A 21,926-nucleotide genomic window follows, 5' to 3' on the forward strand; every position below is an offset into this window, starting at 1 on the left:
AGCATAATTATCTTGCAGCCATTAGAAGGAACTAAAACTGTGGCTATGAAGCGAAGAAGAGAGCAAAGAGCAGCGAGGATGGCTGAGTGCAGGGCAGGACTGTGACCATATGCAGAACCAAAACTCAGGGGCAAACCCTGAGATCAGATAAAAAGAGTTGTGTACCGAGTAATGGCTAAACCCTTTCCACAAAGAACAACTCAGGGCTAGAAAGGAACAAAAGGACCCAGGAGTCCCCTGACAGAGGGCGACAGGACCTGCACTCACAAGTTACACAAAGGGTCCAATCCACGCAAAGCAATAAAGCATTTTCCTCCAGTTAAATGGGGAAACTGAGCCACCATGCCAGGGACAGGAAGTGACAGTCCATCCAGGTACTAGACAGGTAAGCTTTACTTTTACAGGTGTCAGGGGTATGGCGGCTAGCTGAGTCACTGCCCTACTTCCGGTTTCTCCCGGTTCATCCCTTCAGCTCAGCTGCTTCTTTCCCTGTCTCAGACTAGGATCGTTCATTAGGCACTTACTGGCCCCATTACCATCAAATCTGAACATGTTGCTGTTCATAACCTACTTCTGTTTACAGCGCTCCTGCAAGGCAAGGCAGCACAATCAATGCTCCTTCACAGATGGGGAAACTGAGGCAGAGAGAGACAAAAACAGCTTGTCAAACCTCACACAGGAAAGTGGCAGGAACACAGACTTAGTCTGGGACCCAACTACATTGACATGTATGTGCACAAAACCACTTATCCACCCCCTGTCCTCCCCAGCAGACCTGACTGGGGTTCAAACACCCTTGATGCCTCCCTTTGTAACCCATGATTGGCAGTATTGATCAAGAGCCTTCTTAAACAAATCATACCCATTTAGTCATGAGAACAAAGTATCAGAGAAACAGCAACAAAAAGCCTATATAATACACACACACACACACACACAGAGCTTCCTATCTCATGCTTTACTTCCAAGATAAGAACTTCTCTTTACTACAAAGGGGCTACTGGTAAAACATTACTGGCAAAGCATCACTGGGTAGGTGCAGCTCACATTGGCAAAAGCAGGCCAGTACGGCATACACCAGTTCCCTGAATCACAGAGGCAAAACCAATTTTAGTTGTCGAACTTCAGCTACGTTCGGGCTTTTATTGTCATAAAAAAGCCACAGCCCTGACATTACTAGGCAGCCATACAGAACCAGAAGTGTCTAGTGTAGTTAGATCAAATTCCCCTCTCAAGTCGGAAGAATATGTGAGACCCAAGTTGCCTTCTTCCAGGAAGGTTAGAGCCATCCGTGACCCACACGGGTCCCCACTCACAACCTGTCAGCGCTGGCCTGTCCCATACTCTCTGGAAAAGGTGGTGCTGAAACGATCTGATCTTATCAGACCATAAATCACATTTTGGGATGCGGCTTGAAACATGCAATGAATGCAGACATTATGATCATATTTCATTGCCTTACACATTAACCGAATCTGTAGCAATCTTGTGAGTAGATAATCCTCTGCAACGTACAGATAGAGAAACGGGAACAGAGAACTCGTCTACCTTAGGCTGCAGAGGGAACGCAGGGACCTTGGACTAGAAGGGGCATCCTGGACCGAGGAAGGAGCTTGTCTCAGAGCTGTAAGCTGATTCTCTGGGACTCAAAGCTGAGTTGTACCAAAAACCAAGTCCTGTACTAAGTTAGATTTGAACTTCCTGCCCTTTTGAGAGCGCTCTCTCCTGTGCTGCAGACTGATCAAGAAGAATTACAAATTGAACCTTTTTTTTTTTTTTTGGTCTTTTTGTTTGCAGTGGATTTGAGAGCTGCTTCCCTCCTCCTTTTCTCTTTCTCCCTCCCTCCCTTCCTTCCATAGGCTTCTCATGTGGCTGCACATAAAATGGGTCATGATTTCACAACTGGTCAGATGGAGGGAAAGTTTCTACCATTACTGTTTTATGGCTTTACCTTCTTTTCCCCCATCATTTACTTGATGAACCAATTCATTCCTTTAAAAATTAATCTCATCTGAGAATAACAATGATAAATAGACAGACAGACAGAGAGATAAATCTTATACCAGTTATACTTACAACAAACCTTATACCATATACCCTAACTGGGGCAACACAGTGCACTTCCTGCAGTCAAATATTACCTCTTCAAATAGTTTCAGCCTTATTTTACTCAGTCAACATCCCCTGTCCCTGCCCTTCCCCCATAAGGCACATACAACCCAAGGAACCTTTTTTTTTTTTTTTTTTTTTTAACAGCACATACGCATATACGGACCAGCTGAAAAGTTATCATTTTTGGTGTAGAAGATAGCAAGACTCCACCACAATTTGGGAAGGCCGCTAAATCCCACAGAATACAGCTGAATTCAACTGAATCCAACTGAAACTATAAGACGTTAAATGCCCCTGCTACATGTTACATATATTATGCTATTAACTGGTCAATCTCACAATAAATTTAGACCAGCCACATGCGCAAAGTAAAGATCACACAATGAATGGGTTAATCCTGCAATTAATTTAGATGGGCCACACATGCAAAGTAATTATCATGTAATAAAAATGACTATACCCAGCCATAAAAAGAGCCAACCAGCTATAAAGTTAGTGCTTGAAGATGTGTAACAATTCTATAGCTGGTTTCTGTCCAGCTTTAATCTGAACATGTAGCAGGACTCAGAGGTAAAATGGAACTGAAATGTAGACAGGCCAGTGGTACCAATAACCAAAATGTAAAAGTTATGCATTGACCTTTCATTAAGATCTGATTCAGAGTTAAAACTGACAGCTGGAGCGTTCCTTGTTCCTATAAAAGCATACCAAGGATCTCTAAAACCACCAGTCACTCTGCAGCATCCAAATTTATGGGCATAATAACGAGAGCAAAAGGATACTGCATTACATCCAGGTTTCTTTCCTGCTGAGAACTCGGCCCTCACAATTTTTAAAGGGTGCCTAATTTAATGCTGAAATAAATCTAAACTATTTCCAGTGAGGAGGAGAGAACATGGGGAGGCTCCAGGGACTGGTAGTGGGATAAGGAGCCTTTCAAGTCAACATTGGTTGTTCAAATCCAGTTGCAGCTGAAAATAACCATCTGATGGCTACACCCAAGAGCCTCTTTGAATCACGGTGGTGGATTACTTGACAATCAGCCATTATACAACAAATATCTCAATTGTTACTCCTGCTGTGAGCTGCAGCAGAAACGGTGTGTGACTATACCAGCATTCATATTATATAGATATGACCAGGGATCTTGGTTTTCTTTGATATAAAAAAAACCAAACCCACTTTTCAGATTAAAAAAGTAACCCAAAATCCACATTTTTCCATGATTAAAATGAAATACTTTTCTCTCTCTCTATATATTTATATATTTTAGTGGTGTTTCACTTTAATCACAGAAAAATGTGGATTTGGGGACTATTTTAAATCAGAGAAAACCAGGATCCCTGGATATGCCTAAGGCAACCATAATTTTATCCCTCAAAGTGGTTCTCCCACATTAACAGCAAAAAAGCTTTCAGTCCTGCTTCTTTCTCCCTGTTCTGCGGCAGAGGATTTCCCATTTCTGTTTCAGATATGGCAAACTTCAATCTTTAAACTGAGTTCTTTCTCTTTCCTGCTTCCCCAATAAACCAGTGTGCTCTGATGAAAAACATTCAAAAGCATATAAACTAGGGGGCCAAATGTAAACACTGGGTTTAAAAGACTCTTGATTTCTGAGGTAGTTTGAATTGAGATCCAAATGTTACATCATAGGAAAAGAGACAGCAAAGCTGAGACACGCAGCAGCATAAGGACATAGATTTTCATACTGCCTTTACAATTATCTTTAAAAAGCCAAAAAACATCAAGGCAAAAACAGAGGAGACATTCCCACCAAGGACTGGTGCAAGCAATTATTTCCATTCTAATGGAAACTACTGTAGGCTTTTTCCCTTTTCTTATATATCACCACCCATATGGTTTCTCCATCCCCTTCTACTAACTCACAGGAAGGGCATAAAACTTGCATGGAGATTTAACCATTATGCCTGGGAGACATGAGATTTCCAGTGCCTGATGCTGATGTTGTAATCTCTAAAAATAACAGGCATCATGATTCTCCTCCTTCTTAAAACAATGCAGAACCAGGAGTCACAAAGTAGTCGCTGGAGTTATAACAGCAGAAACCCACCCCAAAGAGAATCAGGGTCGGTATTTCCAGCAGTGAGAGACTGGCAAGCACCAAAACGCTGCCGCTCTGCAGGTGGGCATCCTGCTGACCACTGCTGTTACCATTCCTCTGCTCTCTTGAAACTGGACAACAGAAATGTAAGGTCTCTGCTTTGCTGGCATGACTGGCTGATGTGGTACTTACACTACTGGAAAGGTTCTGAGCATACTTTACATGGGGAGGGAAAGTCAGAAAGCCTCGTGGGGGTCTTCGGTGTTATTTACCATTCTGTAACAGAGACAATTTAGAAAAAGACAGTTATCACTCCCAAAAAAACAAAGGTTTATTTTATTATCTGGCTACTGACAATAACATTTGGATAGCGCTGCGCTGGGTAACCTCATACAAGCCTAGCTGGGCTTTTATAACAATCCACTAGGGAGATGCAGCCAGGATGGTACTGGTTAGGAACTTCCATTACAAATATGTCGGTTCCCAAAAAACCCAGCCCTACTAAAAGAAGAGCTGTGCAGTGTCTCATGAAGTGCAATACCCCAGCCTTCCTGCCTGTCCTAGACTATAAGCTATGCTGGTCAGCAGGGGCTGAACTGCGACTGTACACTGCACGCACTGGAGATGTATTCATAGATTCAGAGATGTTAGGGGCTAGAAGGGGCCTCTGGAGATCATCAGGTCCAGCCCCCAGTGCTTGGGTAGGAAAAACTGCTGGGGTCAGATGAACGCAGCAAGGTGCACATCCAGTTGTTTTGTTGAAGATCTGCAGGGTAGGCGATTGTACCACCTCTGGGGGGAGTCTGTTCCAGACCCTGGCCACTCAAATCATAAAGAAACTTTTCCGTATATCCAATTTATTGACTTCCCACTTCAAAAGCAAAAGCCCGCTGTGAGAGAAAAACCTTGTAAAAGCCTCACCAGGTGAGTAGTAATTTGAAATACTGTGCATTGCTGTGGTCGTTTTCAGAACAGAAAGCAAAGAAACCGAGTGCTGGAAGGGACCTTGAGAGGTCACCTAGCACAAGGGCCAGTGAGCTGGGGCCCATGGATTGGATCTGGCCTGTGAAGAGACTGTATCTGGCCCACGGCTGTGGGGGAATCCGTAGCATTCAGTGGCAGAGGGAATTGGTGCCAACAGAAGTGGCAGTGGGGTCACAAATGGCGGCCCACCATAGGGCCAGCTGTGTTAATTCAGCTCACCGTTGCAGAAAGTGGCTGACCCCTGATCCCTCTGCCCTGAGACAGGATTAACATGCATGCGGCCATTATTGGGGTCCCAGTTAGGAAAGCCCTGTCTGTGAGCCTCTAACTTCTCCTGTGCCACCTTTCAGTTGTTTCATCTGAAGCACTGCTAGGGCCCAACCTTCTTCCCTTTGTCTTCAGGCAGAGCTTTGCCATCGATTTTAAGGCACCCTTTGTCTTTACATCTGGAACATAATTCTTCACATGTCAACACCATGCATATTGCAATGACTCATATTATAAATGGAGAGCTTATAGAGCTAGGAAGGCTGACCAGCTGAATGCTCTCTGTGAGAATATATTTTAAATCTGGAAACATTAAGCGTTGCTCTCTGGATAATCTGTAACAAATCCATCTCCTTATATAATCAAACAAATACTTTAAGGTACACAGCAAGCACTCTTGTGAGAAAGCTGATATCTGGGGCTACGCGTGTATTATAAACTAAGCCTCCGTTTAGGAAGACAGAGGTTATTACCACTTAAGAAATAAGACTAATTGCAGTCACCAAATACCTTGGAGCAGTTGCAGAAGAGTTAGTTAGTTCATGTCATTTGCAAGCAGTTCTAAAGTAGGCACTAAATATTAGGAAAATGAATGACCTAATGCTTTCTTTAGCTACCATTGCTGGTGTCTTTCTCCCTAGACTGACACAGATTGAAAGCACTGCAAAGGTAATCAACCAGTGGAAAAGTAGGAGGCAGGTCATCACAGTTAGGCAGGCTATGGAAAAAATTAGTTGTACTACATACCACTGAGGATTTGCCTTCCTATAATATGCATTACTAGAACTAGAATTATCAGTAGGAAAACACTTACAAATCCAGGGATACAGGCAGCAAACACTCTTCAAGCAGAATCGTATGAATCAGAACAAAACTGCTGGCAAACGATGGCAAACCTTCCAATGCAATACGCAGCAATACTGGACTCCCCATTCACGATGAGAAGGGATTTAAGGGAGAAGGGAAAGGGACGCTGCTTTGTTTCAGCCCTTAGGATCAGGTGGGTATATCCTGAACCATTTCTTGATATGATAATGCATAACCTTGGCATTGTCGTCAACTGGGGAGCTGGACCCGATGAGCTCATGAGGTCCCTTCCCACCCTAAACTTCTGTGAATCTGTGAATTCTCCCATCTTTTTCTATTGCCTAGGACCCCAGTTGTGACACTGTTAAATCCCTGAGGGATGGGGAAAGACAGACCCCAGGGATTTCCTGCAGCCAGCCTCCCCTCAAATCTCCCCATCCAGAAACAGTTATGCAGCAAAACACTTCCCAGTTAAAACTCAACTGCATTAAAAAACTACAGTCGCAAAAGCAATGAGATCATATTGTTGACTGGTTGCCAGATTTTGTCTTTGAAAACTAAAGCAGGGTTTTTTTTGTGTTGAACAGAAATAAATTATAGCCTTAAATATATACAAACTTTCTGAAGGACACAGTATCTAGTGACAAGCATCTTAGGACTCTAATTCTGATGCCTCCTTCTAGGATGAGAGCTTGGAAGAAGGCCTGAAGAAAACAGAAGATCAAACTGGTGATCATTAAACAGTGTTAAGAAGTGGAGTTGGGGCTGCATAAGACAAAGGGAACAAATCTGGAGGAGGCAGTAACAGGACTGCTAGAAAGGATAGGATGGTAAAGATTTCCAATTCATTATAAATAAATTCTGGGAGTTTGGCGCATGGGTGTGAGTTGAGAATGGAAGAGGAAGGAAGTGCTTCAGGGGATATTAAGCTGGTGAACCCGGGTGATGAGGGCAATAACAGAGATTCAGTGGAAATGGAAAGGGAGAGAAAAGGCTTTGGGAGGTATTAGGGTTGTGCTGGGATAAAAGCTGTGGTGGCTAGTGGGATATTCAGGAGGAGATTACTGGTAGTCACAGACACAGGACCGAAGAATAAGGTAGACTTGACAGTCCTCCAGGCAGCTGTAATTGCAAAAGCAAAGGCTACATAGGAAAAACCGGAGGAGAAATAAATTATTCCTTTAGCTGCTCACAGAGCAGAGCCAGCAGCCACTAGACAGGGTCACAGCTGGTTCTCCCTGCCCAAAGGATGACTGGTCTAAAGTTCACGTGAGCAGAGAGAAATTGTGAAGGGATGTGTCGAGGATCTCTCCCATCTGATTAATTGTCAGAAGGGAGGCAACTGAAACATCATTTTAGCCAGATCATGCAACCTAACGAATATGACTTCAGCCATCAAACTTCTCAAACAACCCATCAATACCACTCTTTTTTTTTTTTTTTTTTTTTTATAAACTAATATGCTGAACCAGGTTTAATAATAGCAGCAAAAACAGGCGTCGCTGTAATCTATGGCTGATATGCAAGTAAAAACTCACAAACCTTTGCCCTCTTCGCATTATTCATTAAATAAATTACCTGTTAATAACACAGGGAAAACATACAACTGGCAACCCGTCCAGTTTCTAGCAGGGATAATAAAAGAATTCAATATTAATATGGAAATCATGGCTGCAATTGTAGAATCGAACGTAATGAACAAGCCTGTCTCCAGCTTAAGTTGCTATAGAGGCAGCTTAAATTTACAATGGATGAGTCTTCGTGGCAATCTGTTTTTCAGATATTAAAAATCTCATTTTCTCTGTGCCAAGGACAAGTGGATGTGTGAAGCATTGGAGTATCAACTCTGCATTTGTCTCACTCGACATGAAATCATTCTCATTTTAGTTCAGGTTTTCTAATACATTCTTGGGAACCACTTCAGGTTTGCATTTCTCCCTGGATGCAATTAGATGTGGTGAAGTACAGCTCACCCTGCCCCACCACCACTGGCGGTAGCAAGGAGGAAGTTTCTTGGCAAAGATCACACTGATAGCACTTTATTTGGATGAGAGATAAATATTTCAGATTTCTTTCGAGTGAGTCACAGTGGTGAAAAATACAACTTCTGCATGTTCCTCTTACACCTTCCATCAGAGAAACTTAACAGGGTTTCACAAACAATGAATTAAGAGTCTGTCCTTGTGAGGCAGGCAAATTTTAGATGATTTACAGAAGGTGACTGAGGAACAGAATCTAAGTTATGGCTTAAGGCCACCCTGTGCAACGCCAGTGGTCGGATGGGCACTATATCTGCCTCGGAGGGTGCTCTCCTGATTGATGAAAGGACTCCTTCAACTCAAGTGGTGCAGGTCTGTGCTGTGGTGCTGAAGATCTCCGGTTCACACTCCGCTGATGATTCCCCACAAGAAAGTCATTAAATCAGCCTGGTGCAAAGCACCCCTGGGTACTGCAGTGCTGAATTTTTGGTTTGCAAACTAGAAGCAAAACCCAAATAATTGGATTTGCAATCCTGTGCACCAGTCACAAAAGAATCCTTCCTCTCAAAACTGAGATAACCCAAGAGGTTGAATGTCATGGATTTATAGTTTAAAGCCAGCTGCAACTGTGAGGTCATTGAGCCTGGTCTCTGTCTAAAAACAGGCTGTTAAATTTCCCCTCCTAACCCTCATTGAGTCTAAAAATGTGTATTTGACTAAAGTAAAACTTTTATTTGGCTAAAACATGTTTTCCAGAAAGCCGTCCGGCACTGATCAGAAGACATCAAGAGATGGAGAATCCACCACTTTTTTTCATAGTTAATTAGGCTCCCTGTTAGAAATTTCCACCTAATTTCTCATTTGAATTCATCTGGCTTCAGCTTTCAGATATCAGTTCTTTAATTTAGCAGAGAAAGGCACAACAAGAGTTCTTTATTCTTAGGAGAGGTTCAGACTGACTAACGTTTGCATGGTACTTTGAAAAGTCCATGTGCTATATTTATTTTAAAAAGACAGGCTCATCTGGAGGTTTGAGGACACGCACAGAAGTAGGACTGGCTTCCAGAATATGAAAGTCTCACCATCAAACCAAACTGAGAAAGCTCACAAGCTATACGACAGTCCACTCAGCCAACTTTCCCAAAACAGGACGATTGAAAATAGGTAAGTGTTGGAATATGGACCTGAAGATGCAAAACTTTGGTTGCTGGGAAAAAAGCTCCAGGGCTGAGGGAGCTTTTTGCTAATAATTCCCTGCCACTAGCCCCTCCCAGTTACCCCTCAGGGATGGTAATTTAAACTCATCATCCAGTTTCATCAGTCATGGCATCAACATGGCAAGGAAGGCTGTTTTTCAAGTAGCCAGAAGACGGTCAGTAAAGTGCTTTATAGGTCTAACTCAAGTCTGGCTAGGGGCAATTTGGGGATGATCGTAAACTGTAGTCCCACATGGAAGACAATAATCGAACTTCAAAGTGACAAGGGCACAAATTACATTGGGTGTCAAACGTTGCAGGGTTGGCTCATAGCCACCCCTTGCCCTCCTCCTCCACTGATGCCCATCCATTGGCTGCCTCTGTAGGAACAAACCACGGTGCCAGGCTTTTCGTGGTGCTGCTAGGGCTCCCACACTGCTGCTCTCACCCAGGTGCTTGGCAGCCAAGCTGGTAAGAGCCATGGCATGGGAGCCCCAGCAGTATCGCAGGAAGAAGCTTGGCATTGCGGACGCTTGGCTGCAGCTGCAGGAAGCTCCCCCATCAAAACTGGATCCAGCCCATGAGCTTTTTAAATCCAAGTGAGATGCTTACACAGTGCTGAAGCCCTTGTTTAGGTCCAGGTTTGGATCCCGCCAGCCTGACACCCTAAAGAAGAGTGGGGAGGGCCTGCAAGCTACATAACGACTGCTGGAGGTTTGATTTTCCAGAGAATCTCACTGTTCAGGCCAGGTTTCTCCCATACCAAACATTTCTCAAGCATCAGTCAAGTGGTGGGTTGGAGGTAAAGGTGAACAGGATACAGAGGCTTGCTAATGGCTCTTTGCTAAAGAAAAGGCTGCTAACTCATAGCTAAAATGACAGAAACAGTGCTGGTTGCTGCAGTTACTTGGGTCTCCAGAAAGACCCGAAGATCCATTAAGACATCTAAGATGTGGCTTTCCACTCTTTCAGGAGTGCCAATATCCTCTTCAGCCAACCTGCGTTACTTCGGTCATATAATGACTTCACATGTGTTACCAATCCTTTGTCTACTATAGCCAAAAGTGAGCGCTAAATGAGGATCGAGCATAGAAGGATTTCTGCGTCAAGAGCTGAGGGAATAGAAAGTATTCTGCTAAGCTATAGCAGACCTGGCTTTAGTATTATCAGCATTTTTCCTCAGAACCCTCCAAAACCTCTAAAGTTCCCTAACTTAAAAAATGTCTCTACTTTAGTGAGATGCACCTTGACCTCAGTAAAGGACTCATCGTTTGGTCCAAAGATCAGTTCCATTCCTCCTATTTCCATTCCCCATAAAACATCACCTGTGGAAGCTTTTTAAGCACTGGTAAAGCAGGCTGGAGGGGGGTCCTTAATCCTCTGATAACTCAGACTCTTCCTTGGTGTTCTCCATGCCTATTTAATGCTGTTTTCAACATGGGCTACCCGGCGCAGCTGGGGGAGTGCGTAGGAGCCCAGGTTCTACTTCCGCTCTGGTTGGCAGCTCACCCACTTTGCAACGAAAATCCAGGCTAATCAATAGTCCTCCACTGCCTTTCCACAATTTCCCCACATACTGAGAACAGACAAATCCTCCTGCAGTTGAGAGAAAAAAATCAGTTTAGGTCACTGCAGCGCAAGGAACCATGGGGTATGCCCCCCATAAGTCACAGCAACTCCAGGGGGAATGCACTGACCAACGAGGATGAAGTAACTCAATACGGCTCTGAAGGGCAGCTGCTCACACCTGGGCTGGGCTAGCTTGGGCGCTGATCAGCTGGGCTAAGACTACGACAAGGATTACACTACAGTGCGGAGTTGGCCCTTTCCTGAAAGTGGAGTCTCAGTGACTCATTCCATTCTTGCCTTTCTGCCGAGCCTGTCAAAGGCACCAATTAGTACCAACTGTCCTGCCAGTTCTGTGATGTGGACACTTGTTGACTAAGAATATTATATACATTTGTTATAGAAGGAACAGAGCTCTCCGTTATTGTCAGGGCCTGATGACGCTTGATAGTACACGCCTACACGGGAAGGGTACATCTATACTGCAGAGCATTGCAGCATACACCACCCACATCTACAGAGCTGTGTGAGCACTACCGCTATAGTTACACACGTTCAGCAGAGATTTCTGTCCTATCCCAGGGTTATTCTAGGAACGGTTATGCAGTTCTGTGGGGTCATTTCTGTTCTTTCCAAGCTGGTGCCAAACCCAACTGTGCTGGATGCTGACTTGTCAGGGAAGAGACAACTTTTGCAAGATGCAAGTGTTATGAACCCCAGCCATGTCTGGCACAGGAAAAGCAGACAAGAGCAGCAGATTTACATTGACAAGCTAGAAGAAAGGACTAGGCTACGATTGGACCTAGACAGGTTACAGGGGTGGGCGGATGAGAATAGGATGGGATTCAACACCAACAAGTGCAAGGTGCTGCACCTGGGGAGGAACAACCGGCACCATACCTACAGGCTGGGAAACTCCCTTCTCAGCAGGGCAGAGGCAGAAAAGGATCTTGGAGTCATCACTGATGCCAAAATGAACATGGGCCGGCAGTGTGGGGACGCGGTCAGGAAGGCCAACCACACCTTGTCGTGCATCCACAGATGCATCTCGAGCAGATCCAGGGAGGTGATCCTCCCCCTCTGTGCGGCACTGGTCAGGCCGCAGCTGGAGTACTGCGTCCAGGTCTGGGCGCTGCACTTCAGGAGGGATGTGGACAGCATGGAGAGGGTCCAGAGGAGGGCCACTCGCATGGTCAGGGGACAGCAGGGCAGGCCCTACGAGGAGAGGCGACGGGACCTGAACCTGTTCAGCCTCCGCAAGAGAAGGCCGAGGGGGATCTAGTGGCCTGTTACAAACTGGTCAGGGGGGACCAGCAGGCACTGGGGGAGTCCCTGTTCCCCTGAGCACTCCCAGAAGCGACTAGAAATAATGGTCACAAGCTGGCAGAGGGCAGATTCAGATTAGACATCAGGAGGCGCGACTTCTCAGTCAGGGTGGCTATGATCTGAACCAACGTCCAAGAGAAGTGGTGCTGGCTCCTACCCTGGGGGTGTTTAAGAGGAGGCTGGATGAACATCTTGCTGGGGTCGTTTGATCCCAGTACTCTTTCCTGCCATGGCAGGGGGTCAGACTAGATGATCTGCTCAGGTCCCTTCCGACCCTACTAACTATAAAACTGTAACTGCTGGCATCACCAGCAATGGCTCTAGAATATCGACATAAAAAACCAAACTTCCCTGGGGCTGTGAGGAGCATATCCCAGCCCTCCAGCATCAGGACATGTAAACAGGGTAGGCCAGACCAATGAGGAGGTTAACTGTAGTCTCTAGAAACTAGATATTTCAGGCTATTACAGATCAGTGGCTACCTAGTTTGCTGTTGGCAAGTCAGTCAGCGGACCTGCGGTTGTCCAGTTTTGTGAACCAGGTGATACTGAGATGGATCTAAAAATTAATTTCAGGAATGTCAGAGGTGGGTTCAATGACTGGCTTTGAAAGAATAGCTTCTCAGACTGAGCTGGGGTCATTCGTATGCCCATGCTCTGCCTCCCTCTCTCAGTGCCTGAATGCCAACCACAAAGATTTGAATCGCTACCCATACCCATGTAGACCTAGCTCGATCACAAGGACAAGATCACAAACATCAACACAGGATATAGCAGCACGACGCACAATGGCAAGATTAGGAAGAGATATAACTTATTTGAATAACAAAGGACCTTATTCCCTCCAACTAAACATGGTTCTCAATGGACTATTGTTAAGCCATATCCTGATATCATGTGTGCCTGGAAGAAGAAGGTTTAATGGCACATTTGGCTGTTACAGGACAGTGGTAGAGCATGCATTTGGCCAACTGAAAGCATGATAACACTGCATACAACCCAATGCGGAAGCCAATATGGCCGATACTATTACGGTAGCAACCCCAATCCTATGTAGCATAAGCAAGGAAAAGGACAACAACTTTCAATTCAAGCAGGTTCAAAATATTACTAATTTTGCACCTGCTGTTACCAAGGGAGGGTGTAGGCAAGCTCTGCATTGCAGGGTGATTTGACTGAAGAAATGCAGTGATGTGATAGGAAATGCAAAGCTGCACGCTGGTGGAACATGGGCCATCTATTTGTTATTGTTAATTATATGATAAACATGAGACTTTTCAAAAGCTTTTAGATGAAACTTCCCGACTTCTTTTTTCCTCAAGCACTCGTGCCCCAAATATGCTGTACAATCAAACCAACTCAAGTACTATCACAATATTTAGTGGTTTGAAAAGAACCACAGGAGCTTCAGCTGCCTGGGAAGCAATAAGAGAAGAAGTGCAAAAAAATACAAACTGTACAAAATTGTGCTAACACGTACAATACAAGTAATAGTTTTAGGGTGGCAGGTGTCAGAAGTAGACCTGGTCTCCTTCCCACAGCTGTACAAGGGTAAACAGGAAACATCTGACTGTTCCAGTTCATGGACCAGTTTCAAAGCCCACCCAACCTCCTGCAGCCCGTTGCTGGAAGGCATGGCAGTAAGGCAGTGGTGATAGTGCTGGAGCTGGCATAAGAGCTGGGCCTGACCCTAGTGATAGGCACTCAAGAACATTTTTCTGCTGTGCTCAACCTTGTTGCTTCATCCCCCAGATGTACCCAAAGTACTGCTCAATTGTTCTGTCCCCCTCTGTCTGCTTCCCCACTCTCTTGCTCTGATAGCTTAGGTGATCAGGAGACCTCTCTGAAAAGGTGCGAAGCCTTCTGTACAGAAGGTCACATCCAAGCATCTCCTTTCTCTGCTGTTCACTCATGGCCCTCTCCCCAGAGAGCAGAGATGGCTTTCTCAGCCCAGCAGAAGTGGAAGGTCCTGCCAAGGAAATGAAACATCATTTATTTTTGTCCATGAAGAGAAAGAAAAGAACCCCCTTATTATGTTCTGTATCACAGCAAGGTAATAGCCTAATCTATTTATCTGCTTGCCTGGTGTGCACTGCTTTCATTTCTACACACTGACCTCCTTAGAAGCTGCAGAAAGCCACATGGCCAGCCCACAGGCATGCCAAAGTAAAATAACTTAATCAGTGTTTTTTTTAAATTTGGAGTTGGGAGCAGGTGGGGAACTCAGACTGGGGCCAATGTTGCTGTCAGCATTATTGCAGGACAGGGAAGATTTAAATGAAGGATGCCTCATAAGAGGCAGAATCCTTTCCAGACCAAGGATGGAAGTCCATCCACTTAGACAATGGGAATGTTTGTGCCATATGCTGACTGAATTGCATACTGAAGAGTGGGGAGGGCCTGCAAGCTACATAACGACTGCTAGAAGTTTGACTTTCCAGAGAATCTCACCATCCAAGCCAGGTTTCTCCCATACCAAACATTTCTCAAGCATCAGTCAAGTGGTGGGTGGGAGGTGAAGGTGAACAGGATGCAGAGGCTTGCTAATGACTAAACTAGCTCCTTCAGCCTGGAGAGTGCATCATGCACAGAGAGTGCCCAGAGGCCAAGCGACACTACTCCAAAGGGGGAACACAGCAAATGGGATTTATACTGCCGGCTGTAAATGCTGGTAATGGTACAATTCCAACATCCTAGGAGCCTGACGGTTACAAATTGAGCAATATACACTGGGATGTATATATATGCACAAGCACTCATGCCTGCTAAAACCCATAATAGCAGACTAGGACAATAGTGTGGCTTCTGCCCCCAGGTGAAACTGAAGCTATTCCATGGCATACAATGCCCCCATAATCAGTGTTTTGCTCATCAGACCCTGAAAACCTCTCTCCCTTATGCTAAATCTCTCCCACTTATCACAACAAAGATGGTAGCAGCGACTTACCCGACTCCTAGTCCAGTGCTGCTTCCCTGAAGGGATCCCTTTTGGGTCCTGGGCATTGCCTGCCCCATCCTGTCAGCTGGCCACGGTCTTTAGCAGAGTGCTCTTCTTCCTCCTCCAACCAGCTAGATGCCAGGGTCTCCTCTAGCAGAGCCCCATCTCTGCCTTCAACCTAAAGATCAGACCATCCCTCTTCAAGGGCCTGGCATGCAGGATGGTAGGCTAGGCACTCTGTGCATTAGCACACATCTGACAAGACTGCTCACAGTAGGAACAGGTGGGGCAGGGAGTTGCTAAAAATGCAGTTGCCTTCCTCTGCAGAGGCAGCTGTAGGTTTTTAAACACGTTCCCTTACCCAGGACAGAATCTGTTGGCGCCTCACCTCTGTCAGCTTCTTTGTGGTCTTACTGTACAAACATAGCTTTTTGGTGCTTCTCCCTTAACTTGCGTTGTTTGCTGTTATCAAGTTAACCAGACGTTGACCAGAGCCTTGAGCTGTTTCGCCAGGCAGCTGGAATGGCCTCTTCCATGGTCGCTTGGGCATTGCAGGCTGAGGTTTGCAGAAATGGAGTAGGACACATGAAAGGGCCTGTACCATCCATCAAAGGCATATAAACCAACATGCAGCTTCCAGAGTAGGTAGAAAAGCTAGAAAATTCAGGCCTGGGGAACTATGGGATGATGCATGATGAGGGCCAATGTTGTGCCCATCCACAAGAAGGGTAGGAGGGAGGACCCAGGTAACTATAGGCCAATCAACCTAACCTCCATCCTAGGGAAAATCCTAGAAAAGTTTATCAAGGAGTCTATCTGCGATACGCTTGCAGAAGGTGAGATTCTGAATGAGAGCCAGCATGGCTTTGTTGAGGCAGGTCTTGCCTTGCCAACCTCATCTCCTTCTATGACCAGGTAACTCACCACCTGGACATGAGAGCAGGTTGACATTGTATACCTTGACTTCCAAAAGGCCTTGATCTAGTATCCCACGATGACCTCACGAGAAAATTGGACAATTGTGGGCTTAACTCCGAGACAGTCAGGTGGGTGAGAAACTGACTGCAGGATAGGACCCAGAGAGTCGTAATGAAAGGATCTGTGCCGTCCTGGCAAGAAGTGGGCAGTGGTGTCTCACAGGGGTCGGTGCTCAGTCCAGTACTTTTCAACATCTTTATTAACAATTTGGATGCGGGGGTGAAGAGCTCACTGGCCAAATTCACAGACACCACCAAGTTATGGGGGAGCATGTTCATGCTTGATGACAGGCTACAGATACAGGCGGACCTAGACAGGCTGGCAAGTTGGGCAGATCGGAATCTGATGTAGTTCAATATTGAGAAATGTAAACTGCTCCACCTCGGGACGAGCAACCCCCAACACACCTAGTGGCTTGGCGGCACCAAACTGACTAGCACCACAAATGAAAGGGACCCGGCGGTAATAACAGACTACAGTATGAATATCAGCCGGGTATTAACAATACTCTGGCATGCATCAACCGATGCATCTCCAGCAAAGCCAAGGAGGCGATTCTTCTGCTCTACTCAGCACTGGTGAGACTGCAGCTGGAGTACAGCATCCACTTCTGAGTGCCACACTTTAACAAGGACATGGACGAGCATGAGAGAGTCCAAAGAAGAGCCACCGACCCGTATGATCAGAGTCTGGCACAGCAAGCCATACAAGGGAAGGCTGAGGGATCTGGGACTCTTCAGTCTAAGGAAGAGAAGGCTGAGGGGGGACCTGGTAGCAGCTCACCACCGCACTAGGGGAGTACATCAAGGGCTTGGCGAGCAAAAGTTCACCAGGGCACCCGAGGGGAAAGCCAGGAGTAATGGTCACAAACTCCTGGAAGATTCAGGCTCAACATTAGGAAAACCTTCTTCATTGTCAGGGTGTTCAGACTGTAGAATAAGCTCCCTCCAGAGGTGGTGCAATCTCCACCTGGAAATCTGCAAGAGGAGACTGGGCGGTCACCTTGCTGGGGTCCCTGGATCCCCAGTTACTTTTTCTGGTTGGTGCAGGGGGCTGGACCCGATGATCTTCCAAGGTCCCTTCCAGCCCTACAATCTATGAATCCTCTGTGCTGAGTGGGGAGACAAAGCCCTTCTTAAAGAGAAAGCCTACCTGCCTAAGCAAGGGTTAAAAACACATGTAGACACGAATGTAAAGGTGGTGTGCAAGTACAACTGGCAGATCTGGGCTCAAAACCGGTAAGAGTGCAATGTAAGCCTGCAACAGAAACAGAAGGAAGGAAACCAGTGGTGGCTAAAGTCTCACTGCAGGTCATTGGAGAAAGCTAGAAATAGAAGTAAGGTCTTGAGTCCTAGTCTAATGCTGCATCTACTCTACCACGCTGCCAGCCACTTAGCCCTGGACAGAGACCCCAGAGACTCGTTACACATGTGGGAGACAGAACCGGCTGTTAGCAAACCACGATCAGATTCTTGCAGTTCAGCACTGATGCTACCCCGAGAGCTATACCAAATAAAATGTCAGTCCCTGTCTCAACAAGCTAATATAAAACAAACAAGTGAAACAGGAAAACCAGAGGGTACGTTCTATATAAAGCAGTTTGCTAAATTTGTGAATTGTGTTGGATAGCGAGAGTTTTGCTGAAATCCCTTAGACCAGAAACTTGGCTTCAGCTGTGGAAATGTATCGGGAGTGTTGATAAAAGCCAAAATTGCAGAACATTTGGAAATGCATAATTTAGTAGAGGACAGCCAGTACGGATTCATAAAAGGAAGGTCATGCCTGACAAATCTGCTGAAATCCTTTTTATTATACGAGCATGTCGTTAGGTGAGACAAGAGTGAAACAGTGGACATAAGTTATCAGGATCTCAGGAAAGCATTTGATTTTGTACCATTCAGACTGATTTACAAAGCCATAAAGCATCGTTCAGGGAAGAAGCACTGAAACGGATTCAAGAACATTTTTGGGATGGGATCAAAGCATGCCAATGAGTGGAAGCAGTCTGGAGCAGAGAGGTGTAAAGTTCAGTCGGTCCGTTGGCTGTTTACCATGTTAAATGTGCTTGGAGGAGGGTATAACTTCTACTTAGCCACATCTATGCAGAGTGGCACCAGATGCCTGCATCTGGGGGAGGTGGGGGAAGAGGAGGGGGAAGACAGAAGTAGCAGAGGCTGGCAGGCCAGGAGGAAATGGGTCTGAGGAGGAGGAAGGAAGTAGTATATTTAGAATCAAGGAAAGAGACTTGTGAAGTGCTGCAACCTGTGGAAGGCCCTGCTGTGAGAGGCACTGCGCTGGAAGTCTGCATTCATTTTAAAGAGGATTTGATAATTTTATGGTCATTAACAGAATCTGCAGTTCTGCATCTTGTGATAACAATATGGATAATTAAATCTGAAGCTTCTTGGGGGGAAAAAAATTGACAGCCTGAAATCATTAACTATTTCGGTCCTTAATCTGGTGAGCAGCTTTGCCGTGTGCTGAGACACACTCCAAGCAGCATGGGATCTCCCTTTGACAGAAGTGTCCACGTCGCCCGCTGTCTGAGGCACAACGCTGGATTCAAAGGACCTATGGTCTGACCCAGTTTGGCTCGCCCACCTGCAAAGGAGGAACTAAGGATCCCCAGTGGAAAGAGGGCTGGTGGCACTACATGCAGTCAGTTTGGTGGAGGTCTGCCTAGCTGCCATCGAGCAACTTCCCATGTCACCACAACAAACAAATTCCTCAGCCTGACAAACAGTACTTGTACCCAAAAGCTTGCAAAGAGGAATTTTTCTAACTATTTGAGTTGATCTAATAAAAGATACTGGATTTTCCCAAAGAACCTTGTCTCTCCATGTCCTTCAACCAACACAGCTACAACCTCCACCCCTGCAGCTCTGCCCGCCTGCAAGGGAAAAGCCACCGTTCCCCACATTTTTCTCCTTTAAAGGAGAATCATTTCTAAAGTTTGTTGATCCATTTTTAAAGTTCATTAGTGACTCTTTCTCAATCCATGGGTCACAACCCAAAAGTGGGCTGCAAGAATTTATGAAACACTGGTCTGTACAATCCCCTAGGGATAGTCCTAGTCCAGGGGCGGGCATTTATTTCAGGCAGAGGGCTGCTTACTGAGTTTTGGCAAGCCATCAAGGACTGCATGACAGGCAGCCAGGAGCAGAATGAATTTATGAAAAATATGATTTTTCTAAATTTAAAGGGCCCTGCAAGCCAGATAGAATAGCTTTGTGGGCCGCATCCAGCCCGCAGGCCGTGTTTTGCCCACCCCTGTCCTAGTCAGTCAGAATTGAGCCTCTTTGCTGTAGGACAGAACAAGAGAGTTTTTTATTTGATTCATCTTTTCTGAGGCACTCATCACTGCGACATTAGGACCCCGCAGACATCAGTAAGTGAACCTCCATCACGTCCCAGGGAGAGAGCAAAAACCTCTAGAAGGAGAAGTGAGCTACACGGTTATCAAAGGACTTGCCCAAGGCCACCTGCGTGAGTGGTGAGGTCTTCCGAGTCCCCCGTAGCTCTTAACCATACGACCACGCCACTGCTGCTGGCCGTGGATGGTGGCTTTCAATCTTTGAGGCTGTCAAAACCAACAGCTTTTACGAGCACTAAAATTCACTTTAAATAAACTTCGATTTCAAAAAAGCTAGAGGAGAACAGCTGGCAATCACATCGGGATTCTTCAATGCGGAAAGGAATCTTTCATATCGCTGCTCTACACAGCAACTTTAAATATTTTTCCACATAAAGATATGACATGCAAGACCAGAAGAGAAACTGAGAAAGAGTAATCCCTAACAGATCAACTGTGCTTTATCTCCACAGATTCTGCCTTCATAAAAGCGCAAAGGAGAGGCAGGGGAAAAAAAGACATTCTTATTGTTTTCTGAAGCCTAAAATAACCACAAAGTGAGAAAAATCAAAGCTGTTCCATAGAACAACCAGGGGCAAAAAATTCTCAGCAAGCATCTCAGGCAGTGAAATGCTTGAAGATGGAATTATAGATTTAAAGAGAGCTATGGTCACCAGGTTTAGGTCCTAAATTTGGTCTACCTTGAAACAAATGTGGTTTAAATGGGAAACAGCCTCCAGAATGCATGCTCCTGTATATAATTATAGCTGTCAATGGCAACCAAAGCTATAGTTATAGCTTCCATTATATAGTCTATTTTCACATACTAACCACCTGAAAAAATTCCCATTTTTATTTGTATTGCACTAGAATGCAGAGGTTGAGGGAATTCAAGATTTTTGGAGGGAGTATGCTACTCGGAAAAAAAGGGCAGCAAGAGGGGACACTGAAAGGATGCTGACAGAGGACAGGGAGGGCTGGAAAGAAAGAACAGCCATGGGGGAAGAATATCTGGAGTTACAGCCACAGCCAACATCAGGGTCTGACGTGCAGTAACGGCTTTGGCAGGCCTTGTCCACTGACTTTAAATGACTCTGACCTGGAGACTGTCTCTTCCAGAAATAAGAGGTACCGCTTTACCAGATACAACTGCTTTTCAGCAGAAAGTTTCATACTTCCTCTTAACGTGCATCACTTTTGGGGGAGGAAATGCGGTCACCTGAAAAGCTGGATGGGACTTGATCTCACCAAGCAGAGGGAGTGAAAGACACCTTATTCATTTTCTAAAATGCTAAGCCAGGCATTAAGCAGGCAAGGTGCTTTGGGCAGATGTGATATCTTTTATTAGATCACCTGAGTAGCTGGAAAACTGTTCTTTGCAAGCTTTTGGGAACAAGCACCCTTCTTCAGGCCAAGGCGTATCTGCTGTTCTGAGACTCTAGGGAGCCAGGCTTTTACATCTGCAGTCTGATGGTTGTTAGCTCATCTCTCCCGGCCAGGAATCAATGCCATACCCAGTCTGTTCAGGCCCTTTTTTTTAGGGCACAAACTGCCAGCTGTACTGCCAATCTTCAGAAAACCTCAATTAAATCCAAGGGGTAACTTTTCCCTGATCTAGTAGCTTCCTTGCCAGAGCTGCCCTACATTTCCCCGGTTGCAGCATACACATCAATCTGGGAGCCCGCTTGAGCTGTTCCTCCGGGCAGCTAGCAGCATGCCAGGGTGGCCTCTTCTATGGCTGTTTGGCCAATGCAGGCTGAAGTTTGCAGAAATGGAGTAGGATGCATGAAAGGGCCTGAATCACCAATCAAGAGCATATAAACCAGCATGCAGCTTCCAGAGTAGGTAGAAAAGCTGGAAAATTCAGGCCTGGGGAACTGTGGGATGATGCATCCTCTATGCTTAGTGTGAAGTCAAAGCCCTCCTTAAAGAGAAAACCTACCTGCCTAAGCAAGGGTTAAAAACACATGTAAGCATGAATATAAAAGTTGTGTGCAAGTATTCTTCTCAATGAGGCTCTTTCAGTCTTTTTAAAAATCAGCTGTTTATTAGGAAGTTATCCAACCCCTTCCCAGCTGGGTCTATTAGTCCCCTCTACCAGGCACAAGAACCTGCTCTTAAAAGCATTTTCCTTTAAAACTGTGCTGCCCATTACTATTCTGCCATCCCTAGGGACTGGAATGGGTCCAGAATAGAAGTCCACTGACCACGCCTAACAGAGCCCTCTTCTACCTCTGGCCTCACACCCCACCCGGGTTGAGATATCACTGACTGGCCTCACGGGACCCAAGTTTTGGACACTAGCAAGCTGGATAGCCTTCATTCACCACTGATTCACCTCCTCCAATTAAAGAAATGGT

The 21,926-nt window shown here is 45.6% G+C and overlaps 1 protein-coding gene across 12 annotated transcripts in view; it reads right to left on the reverse strand.

The window, feature by feature from the left end:
• HMBOX1 (homeobox containing 1) overlaps positions 1-21,926 on the reverse strand; it is a 138,952-nt gene that overhangs the window by 68,339 nt on the left and 48,687 nt on the right. For 2 of the 12 annotated variants that reach the window (XM_019537202.1, XM_019537203.1), the window contains exon 2: positions 4,367-4,450. The exons of the other annotated variants lie outside the window; for them this stretch is intronic. In XM_019537202.1, the coding sequence (XP_019392747.1) occupies positions 4,367-4,389 (23 nt within the window). In that variant the 5' untranslated portion in view covers positions 4,390-4,450. The remainder of the gene's footprint in view (positions 1-4,366; positions 4,451-21,926) is intronic. 12 annotated transcript variants of the gene reach the window in all.

The sequence above is a fragment of the Crocodylus porosus genome, unplaced genomic scaffold (genome assembly GCF_001723895.1).
Source record: "Crocodylus porosus isolate Cpor-Errol unplaced genomic scaffold, CroPor_comp1, whole genome shotgun sequence".
In the NCBI taxonomy this organism is placed as follows: domain Eukaryota; kingdom Metazoa; phylum Chordata; order Crocodylia; family Crocodylidae; genus Crocodylus; species Crocodylus porosus.